This window comes from Echinops telfairi, unplaced genomic scaffold, assembly GCF_000313985.2.
Source record: "Echinops telfairi isolate 266 unplaced genomic scaffold, ASM31398v2 ScPeMD7_70;HRSCAF=299, whole genome shotgun sequence".
NCBI classification, from domain to species: domain Eukaryota; kingdom Metazoa; phylum Chordata; class Mammalia; order Afrosoricida; family Tenrecidae; genus Echinops; species Echinops telfairi.
Genome location: NW_022103968.1, coordinates 12,786,378 through 12,796,499, shown reverse-complemented (window position 1 = coordinate 12,796,499; position 10,122 = coordinate 12,786,378). Strand labels below are relative to the sequence as shown.

Below are 10,122 nucleotides of genomic sequence, written 5' to 3'. Positions count from 1 at the left end.
AACATGAGAAAGAGGGAAGCTTATCTCAAACGTGAGAGGAAGGTCATTACCCTGATGAGAGGCTCATTCGCTCCACACCTGGTGGGCGAATCCACTCGCGCAGAGAGCCCTGGAAACGCTGACACTGTGACCCTGCTACCCAAGAGGGCCTTCGGGGACGCGCCCCGGATTCTGCAGGCAGTCGCACACTCATGGGCACCTGTACAGAAGCGGAACTTTGCCATCACAAAGGGCGGACATCCCTACAGAGAATCCCTTCCTCCTTCGCGGTTTTCAAAATACTTCTTTAAAACTCTACCATTTGACGTCAGTGTCTATTTGGTCATCCACTTCACAGATGGGGAGAATGAAGCCCTGTGAGGGTGAAGGGCTCACGCTGAGGGGGCACGGGCCTGACACCAAGCGCCATGCTGCCCGGGATACTTGTCCATAACTGCCTCCCCCACATCAGCAGCTCCTTATTCAAAGGGGCATGTTCGTAGGTCCAAAACCTAGTGTGACGATGCCATCGGGAGAGACCCCTTTTACTCATTTATTCATTGTTTTTTATAAATCATTTTATTGGGGGCTCTTACAGCTCTTGTCACACTCCATACATCCATTGCATCAAGCACATTTGTACATATGTTGCCATCATCGTCGAATTTCTGCTTGAGGCCTTGGTATCAGCTCCTCTCCTTTCCCTCCCTCCCTCGCCTCCCACCGCCGTGACTCCTTGATAAATTATAAATTATTATTATTTTCATATCTTACACCGTCCGCAGTCTCCCTTCACCCACGTTTCTGTTGCTCATCCCCCTCGGGGGTGGGAGGCACTATACGTCGATCATTGTGATCAGTGTCCTCTTTATCTCCCTTCTCCCCCCACTTTCCCTCCACCCTCCTGGTATCGCTACACCCATTATTGTTCCTGAGGAGTTTACCTATCCTGGATTTCGTGTGTCCAGAACTCTTAACTGGACCAGTGCACATGCTCCAGTCTAGCCGGATTTATAAGGTAGAACTGGGGTCATGAATAGTGATGGGGAGGAAGTATTAAAGAGCTAGCGGAGTGTTGTGTGTTTCATCGGTGCTATACTGCACCCCGAGAGCCCTGTTTTAAAGGACCCCAAAGAGAACGTAGGTGGAACTCACCTCCTGTGCAAACGACTCTGCTCTCTGCCGAAGGTCCTTTTCCAATTCCAAGTTTACTTGCATCTCCTCGTATTCTTCTACTGCCAGCATGGACACTTGGAGGGCACGGAAGGGAACACAGGCCATACGTCACACAAATTACCGGGGAGCGAGATGGAAAAATCATGTCTGAAAGATGCTTCACACCCTCATCCATGATGATTGGAATATAAAGTGATTTTAAAAACCTTCTGAGAAGACAACCTCTGGCAATCAAAACTTGAAAATTATGCATCCCCTGTGAGATGCGAAGGCCCCGCTCCTAGGAGTGTAAATGCTAAAGCAACAAATCATGAACCTCTCCAGAGACAGGACTGCAAGGATGTTCTCTGCATCCTGGATGACAACATCGCAGTACCGGTCGCCAGTCTACCACTGGCCGATCAGGAAACGCTGCGATATGCAAGGGACACTCCAAGTACACACCTGCTCCAATGTGAATGAGCATGTTTAGTGGCAAGACACTGACGTCATACTAAAAAAAACAAAACGGAAATTAAGTTGCAAAAAGGAGTCCTCTTTGTGTTGTTGTTTTAAAAGCCATCAAAACACAAGCAGCACAACCCGGCATTTCACAGAGGAGGAGGGCCTGGGATGGGCCAGGCCCATCGGCACAGGGAAAGATGCTCGTCTTCACTGGGAAGGGGAGGAATCCAGACTCGATCACAAAGAGTGATGTTTGACAGCCACCAACAATACAGGGACCAGGACGTGTGGCCGAATCAAGTGCAACAGAGGGAGGATGCCAGACCGTGGGGCTCACGACACCGGCAGGCTGGTCAACCAGCAGGCTGACTGAAAGGCATGCGGTAAACCTGAAAATACAATTTCCCATCCACCCCTACATCTTAGTAGATGTGGGAACTCATAGATAAGGAACCCCAGGAAACGGGAATGCGAATGTTCACGACAGCATGACTTTGAATAGCAAACAGGAACTGGAACCGACCAAACCGCCCACCACGAGGGCAACAGCTCATGAACCGTCATCTCATGGATCATACTCCCCAAGTCACGGTCACTGCCGGCTAGTGGAGGCCCACTCACAGTGACCTGAGGGGACAGCGTGGAGCGGCCCTGTAGTTACTGAGACTGTAACTGTTCACAGGAGCCGAAGGCCCGTCTCTCTCCCACAGAACAGGTCACAGCAGTGAAAGTGACCATACCGCAGCAGCACCCTTCACCCCGAATAAATGTGTCACAATTAAAAAAAACAAAAGTAAGTTTCATTAGAATATATGGACACTGACTCCTTTTCTATGAAGCTCCAAAACACACAAAATAAACAACATGCCATTGGAGACAAATATGTATTGGGCAGAACTAAGCAAAAGAGAGGGGCTGATTTAAAAAAACAAATCCCAGGGAGGGCTGTGGGTACTTGAGGCTTCTAAGGTACCAGCAGCAGGCAGAGAAATACTTTTTTTCCTGGCATCCTTTGTCGTGTATATCTATAATTTAATGTCTAAACAGGCATTTTTATTTTTAAAGACTGCAAGGACGGACACTCATAGTCACAGCGCTTATCGAGTTAGATTGGTTTTTTTAAATTTTCCCCTGTGACTTTTCTAAATTTCTCAAGTCCAAAATATTCTCAAAGTTTGAAAACAAAGGGCCTGGTCTTTTCACATGTTCTGCGTGTGTACACGGAAGAGGAAGAGTGACGGAGCCCTTCAGGTGCAAAGGGCTGGAGCTAAAGCCCCTCCGTGGGAGAGAAACCTTCAAAGAGACAGTTCCACTGTGGACTACGAGCAGCATGGCCTCTCTGTGACGTGGGCCATCCCCTGGTCTGTTCTGGCAAACAGTGATGTGGACAGACCAGAGGGAGTAACAATGCTATTGGCAATCAGGCACAGCACAGGTAGGCATCACACGGGTCTCTCCATCAGCTTGTAGAGAGGCACCTCCCACCCTGAGCGGAGTCCTGTCAGTAAAACCTTTACAAAGACTCCCTTCCTGGCTGCTCTCCTGAGCTGGCCCACCAGACCACTTCAACCCGAACTAATTGGCTAAGGGCTGGTTTCCTGTCTAATGACATAGAATTTCAAATGCCATCCTCCGTAAATCTACTGCCTCCTCACACGAAAGACTTTGATAGACTTAACTCAAGGAAAGCCGTGTAAGTGATGGTTTGGGTTGTAAATGATTGGCCCCTGTGAATTAAAATGATTTTCAGCCCTATTTAAAAAAAAAAAGGAATCCCATGAAGGAAAACAAAGACAACGTTGACTAGCTGAATCCTCGGTGGAAAACGGACTCTCTTGTCTGCGTCCGGACCATGATAATAATGAAGTAAATTTTCACATGACCTGCGTCCTGATGACCCAGTCTAAAGGAAGTTAGGTTGACCTTACTCGTGCATCTATATCTACAACTTCTCCCTTGTCCTAGGCAGGGGGCCTTCTGAAGACAAGAGTCCATGATTAACCTCTGTAGAATCTAGTTTGGGGTACAGCACATCAAAATCAGCATTCTCCAGCATCAGCTCTACCCTCTTCAATGAAGGAAGAGTTGAGAAAATGATACAATCTGGAACACATCCTCCACCGTGAGCCACAAAGTCCTTTATTAATTTTTTCTTTAAATCCAGCTCATTAAGGACACAAAAGCTGAGAACCACCACCCAGCGCAACATGGAAGGCCCTGCGTCTAAAGGACTTCCTGACCTAGGAGGTCAGAGAGTGCTACTAAAACCCAGTCCATTCTTCAGTGGCCGGAGGACAAAGAAGCAGGGTAAAGCATACGGAGGCCCCTTACTTAGACTCGCTGTTGCAGAAATGCACTTGGGCATCATTCCCTGGGGCTGAAAGGAAGAAAAACAACCCTATGCTGTTTCGTGACTTAAAAAAAATAGTCAGATTATGTCTTACTCTGTAACAGCGTATTCTCTAAGGGTAGTGCCATGGGAGAAGTGTTTCTATCACTTGGGTACCAAGCCCCCTCCAGTACCGTGTCTCCTGACCAATGAGTGTATTTCCGTGGGAGTCACAGACTCCATCGGGACTCTTGTGGCATCGGCCCCGGGCAGCTCAGAGCCAGATTTCAGGCGCATCAGAAAATAACCTTAGACCAAGCACAGACCTCGTGTATCAATCTACTCGCTCAATGTCCACATCGTCTTAGCATTTTATCATACGGTGCTGCATCTGCTTATGGAAACATCCTAACCTCTTCTGGATGGAGAGGCTCTGAGTACCAAGCATATCAACCGTAAGCATAGTCCATACAGCCGTGGTCACAGGACAAAAGCAGTGCTGCGTTTTGAAGTTTCAAAAAGGTCTCAAGTTCCTCAAATGAAAGCACTTTCAAACATCCCCCGTGTCAAGATGCATCATTACACTAATAACTAGGAGAGACCGGAGGCTAGATGGTCGGATAACAAGGTAAGAGAAGCTCCTTGTTGCAAGATCTAGGCACTGGCCTACAATACAAAATGCACATACACAACAAACAAGTCGCATATGTGTTTGTGGGGAAAGAAAAGGCGGAAAGACATACCTCTATTGCATTTGTCTAGGACTTTTCTCTGCTTAAGGACTTCTGAATTTAAAGCACCTTTTTCTTGTTTGACTTTATTTACCTAAGGATGGGAACATTCAAAGAGGGGGGAAAAACACCCAGCATTATAAAACATGGCCCAGAGCAATACGTGGTCATCAAATCACTGCTCAGCTTTCAACACAGTCACAAATTAAAATGGAAATTGGAGTCACCCTTTCAGCCGTTTGTTAAAAGTTCGACTCAGAGCTGCAGCGGTAGCTGTTTGAGATAAGATGTAACGCTTGGTACAGAAATTATTCTCATATCCCAAGGGTCACTGACATCAGTCCCTAACCATGGCAGTGTCCTAACCAACCCACGTAACTATATTTTGCTGGTGCCCCACCCCCCGGCCCAGAAAGGCTTGTGTCCTCTTGCCCATCATCCGGGATAAAGTGCAGGTATCTGCTTCTGCAGCCCTGCTGGATCATTCCAGAGCCCCCCCTAACCCCCTTGGGGGTGGTATCAGCCACTTTGGGAAACATTGATGTAGAATATTGTCTCTGTGGACTATGTTGACCTTGGAAACCCCAGTTGACCTTGGTTTCCCCCTAGACTATGGCCCTGAGGCCCCAGGTCCAGTGAATCATTCTCTCAAGGTGTTTGATCAGTGTCATAATTTCACACACCCCTACCCCAACCATGTTCTCCTATGTTCACGATTGCCACTTTACTGGAAAGATCCAAACAGAGATCCCCACTTGCCTCCTTTCGTCAGATTTAAGTTAAATTGAGACGGCAAAGGCAGATCCTTAATTGAAGCCTTGTGCAAAGGGATGGATGCCATGATACATTCTTACTCTAAAAAGACTTCTCCAAACTTGAGCCCATTCTACTATCGACCGTACTTGCCCATGCTGAAGGGGCGCAGTCCTGCCCACGGAACCAGCCATTTGCTGGAGAAGCAAAGTACTTTTTCTTCCCCTCCAAGAACAAAGTGTAGGACCTGAAATAGCCGCTACCATTTTTTGTAGAGCTGTCTCACATGGTTAAAAACTGCCACGGGGGCGGGGCACACCTGAGGGTTACTTTAATGACTTACCTGTAAGTCTAGAGCAGTGGTTCTCAACCTTCCTAATGCTGCAACCATTTAATACAGTTCCTCAGGTTGTGCTGACACCCCAACCATAAAAATTATTTTCGTTGCCACTTCATAACTATAATTTTGCTACTGTTATGAATCGGCGGCCCCTTTGAAAGGGTCGTTCGACCCCCCCAAATGGGTCACGACCCACAGGTTGAGAACTGCTGGTCTAGAGAGCGGGCTACGTAAATGTTCTTGGTTTTATTCTCTGTACTTGCTAGTTTGGGGGTGTGGGGGTAGGTTTCAAAAGGTTCATAGGGGAAAAAAAAAATCTCTTTTCTGCTAATCCAATTTCCCATGAATGTTTGAAGCCCCCTCATTTTGCTGAAGCAGGCGGGAAGGGAAGAGGCAAATGGGCTACGGGCTCATGGTCTTCCTCTCAGAAACCACACAGCTTCCGAGGGCAACTCTGTGACATCGCCGTCTCCCGACAGCGCCCACACACCCAAAGTCTTGCCCCCAGGCCACGGTACCTACTTCTTCCATGACTTCTCCGAGTTGGCTCTTGAGACTTTCCAGCTCAATGGCTAATGTCTTCTTTTCCTCCTGAACAGATAACATTTGGTCCTGAAGTGCTGTGTTTTAAAGAAACAATACGAGGGAGGGAGGGGAGTCAGCACAGGAGAAATAAGTCTATCTGTAAAAAGAAGAAATCAACCTGGTCGAGAGACTTTCAACTGCCGGTCCCATGGACAGCTCAGGGTCAACACTGTTTAATAATCAAAGTGAAACGAAGACGCACACATCCGGAGGACCACGTCCCGCCACTATCAGCCAGCCGGTTTCTAGCAGGTAATCTCATGGCACGCAGCGCTGGTCTGGTTTCCTGCGTATTCTCTCAGACCCAGGCTTAGAAAGCAACCTGGCATTTTGGAGGTTGATTTTCAAAACGTCTTTCAGGAATACAAATTAAAGCCCTGGACTAATTTCTTTATTATTTCATATTGGCCACGGGTTCTTGTCACAATACAATATAAACAAACAACCGGGCAGTTAATAATTTAGAGATTTTGATTTGGAGGAAAAAAAACCTGATTTGCTGCCAATTTATAGCCCTTTAAACATTACGTGAACTGACTCAAAACATAACTTATTTGAAAGAAGGGTTAATGCTAGTAATTTTCTCTGCAGAATTGTGGGTGTTTTGTTTCTTAATTTATTTAATATTTTTTATGATTGGGATTTAATGAAAACCATGTTACTAGAATGAGAATATTAGCAACTGCGAGCGCACACGCTTCTGGTGTCAGATTAAATTTATTTCTACCATTCAAATGCTCAAAAATATACATGGATTAAAGGAGTACTGCAGTTATGCCCAGGCTGACCGCTTTGCCGCTTGGCTTGTAATAGCTTTTAATTTCTTTCCCTTCTCCCGGGGCAATAAGAAACCTGCTATGTGCTTACTTAAAAATTAAATCCAACTTTTAATAGGAACCCAGCTTGATGTTCTCAGAGACTTCTTTCTAAATCACCTTCTCCGCCGGCTGGATAATCCTGAGTAGGAACAAGATGCCAGAGTGTTCGAGACCTAACAGATGGGGGAGTTCTGGGCAAAAGGACATCCTCTAGCTTGGGCTCCTTCCCCACCATGCTCCTTGGACTTCGCGAAGGGTGGAAGGAGCCCCAGGGTACAGTGCTTACGTGCTCGGTGGCTAACCAGAAGGTCAGTGGTTTGGACCCACCGCCCACTCCATGGAGGAGGATATGGCAGATCTACTCTGTCCTCCAGGGCTGCTTTGATTTGGAATGTATGCCGCAGCAACGGGCTTAGGGAAAAGGAGGGCTAGGTACAGATGGGGCTTACAACCCTTCATTTCCCCTTTATCCTTCCAACTGAGATTCAATCTGCCGAATGGGGAGGTCTACTTTTTGTTCTAGTTACTAAGTTCAATTGTTCCAGTAGTTACTAAGCCAGTAACTAGTTATTGGTTATAGTCATTGCTTTCCTACATCTTTAAGATAATCAATGGAGACACACATATATGTGCACATGAATAAGATGAATGAGTACTCAATAGCCGTATTAGGTCATCTTGTGTTCCAGCACTACCGACTGGCCAGCACTGTGGCTCAACACTGCATCTTCCTTAGAGGTTATGGTCTGAGCCTCAGAGGTCACGGTCTGAGCCAGAGGGCCTTCCTCTGAGGGCAGAAACGCTGCCAACTGGGAAGGACTCCTCCCCAAAGCTTCCACTAAGGAGCTGGACAGACAGGAGGTATTCGGTCAACAATACGGTTTTATTCATTCATCCTTTCATGTAACCAAAACCTCTCTGCACACAGCCCTCGTGCCTAAGAAGTTTATAGTCTAACCAGCTTTTTCTGTCAACATGAAGCTCTCAAAAATGTCTAAACCCAAAGGAAAAAGTAATGGATGGAACACAGACGCTATAACCCACCATGATGATTCTCAACCAAGCTGCATCCTGGGTCGATTGGATCAGAATGTCTGGGGGCTAGGACCAGGGATCTAGGATTTCTTTAACGTCCACACATGATTCCAATGTACACCCAGGGTTGAGAAACACACCCTGTCCCAACGGGAGTCGGACATGTGTTCGGTCATTAATACAGGAGTCCCACCTTTGATTTGCTTCTGGCACTGAACGGAGACACAAGTCTCGCCAGCCCCCTCGGTGCCCGCAGCCGAGTCCTCGTCGTCGATGTTTATCTCCTCGGTGATCACATCTGGCCCCAGCTTGGCCATGTATAACATGCTGATCCGTTTCAATGTCTTATTTTCTTTATTGAGCTACAGCAAAATTTAAAGACAGTTATTTTAACGCCAGTGCCTTGGATTTTGAAACAACAGACAAGTGCATTTTTGTCTTACATATCCATCGCCATGCACAGCAGGAAATAGCAATCAGCAAACTTGTTAACGTGAGGTTCTGTTTACACTTTTTAACATTAAACTTACTCTCTTTACTTCAGACCTGATACCCGGGTCACAACCAGTAGCCTGTGAAAACCCTAGTTAGAACTGATAAGAGATACCAGGGGAATTAAGAGAAAGCAGACCATTGTAGATTAAATCAAATTTCAATTCAGAAACAGTCACGAACAGTCTCCATAAAGGGGCTTTATTTCAAGCAAATGGTTTGTCTCACAGTCGCTCTGAACACCTTTGAACTAGTCCTTGGCCACCACCCCCTCTTCTCTGGACACTGCCACGGCTCTTCATCTTCGACTTGATTTCTAACGCAACTAACCGCGCATCCCAAAGTCTATCCCACCTCTCTGGCCACAGCTAACGAATCTGGAGATTAGCACTTGATCCAGCCTTGCCCAATGAGATCCCGTCTCTAGGAATGCGGAGGCTGAACAAGAGAGAGTCTGTGCCTGGATGGACAGAAGCTGATGACCAGTGGCATTCTACCACTGAGCTGAGGATGGGGAAGTCAGCTACCGAGAAGCCAACGATGGAGCTGATGGGTGTGCATACAGAGGCCGAGAAGAACCATCGAGAGAGGGCTTGCACTGGTTCAGGTCCATTCCTGGACTGTTCTGAGCCTATAAAGAGATCCTAAGAGAGTGTGTTGTTAAGTGCCCTCGAGTTGATTCCAACTCACAGTGACCTTACGCACAACCAAATGTAACACTGCCCGGCCCTGAGCCATCCTCATGATGGTTCTTCTGTGGAAGCCCTCGGTGCCAATCCATCTCCCTGCAGGCCTTCCTTTCTGCGGCCCTTCGACTTTACCAGGGAGTCTGTATCACTAGCTAATAGAGCCTCGCCTTCTTTCTTTGTTTTTTCACTTGAGCAAGTTCAAGATGTGTTTCTACTATCTCTATAAAGTAAAAAACCCAAACCTTTGTCAGTTCTGACTCATCTAGAGACCCGATAGACCAGTAGTTCTCAACTTGTGGGTCGCGACCCCTTTGGGGAAGGGGGGTGGTGTCGAATGACCCTTTCACAGGGGTCTCCCGATTCATCACAGTAGCAAAATGACAGTGATGAAGTAGCAAGGAAAATAATTTTACGGTTGGGGGGTCGCCATGAAAGGGTGGCGGCATGAGGAAGGTTGAGGACCACTGCTCTAGACAGAGTAGGACTGCCCCACAGGGTTTCCAGGGCTGAAAGAGTGCCATGTCCATCTCCCTCCAGGTAGCAGCTGAGGGCATCCCCGCTGCCCTGCTCGCCACAAAGCGTTCAAATTCCCGGTAGAAAAAAGAAGAGAGGACTCCTAGTTCCTTATTCACTGCTGCCCGCTGTAGAACTGAGTGGGTCTTTAGCTTGAGTTACTCAATTCTCATCACCTCCCTTAGCTAACGTGTTTTATATGTGTACAAATCTGCATACAGTGAACCCTCGCCACTTC

The 10,122-nt window shown here is 47.1% G+C and overlaps 1 protein-coding gene across 1 annotated transcript in view; it reads right to left on the bottom strand.

The window, feature by feature from the left end:
* The window catches only part of SHTN1 (shootin 1), a 96,969-nt gene that overhangs the window by 56,091 nt on the left and 30,756 nt on the right, over positions 1 to 10,122 (bottom strand). The window contains exons 4-7 of the mRNA XM_004700912.2: positions 8,384 to 8,552; positions 6,275 to 6,372; positions 4,672 to 4,753; positions 1,135 to 1,229 (exon numbers count right to left, since the gene is read on the bottom strand). Of these exons, the coding sequence (XP_004700969.1) occupies positions 1,135 to 1,229; positions 4,672 to 4,753; positions 6,275 to 6,372; positions 8,384 to 8,552 (444 nt within the window). The remainder of the gene's footprint in view (positions 1 to 1,134; positions 1,230 to 4,671; positions 4,754 to 6,274; positions 6,373 to 8,383; positions 8,553 to 10,122) is intronic.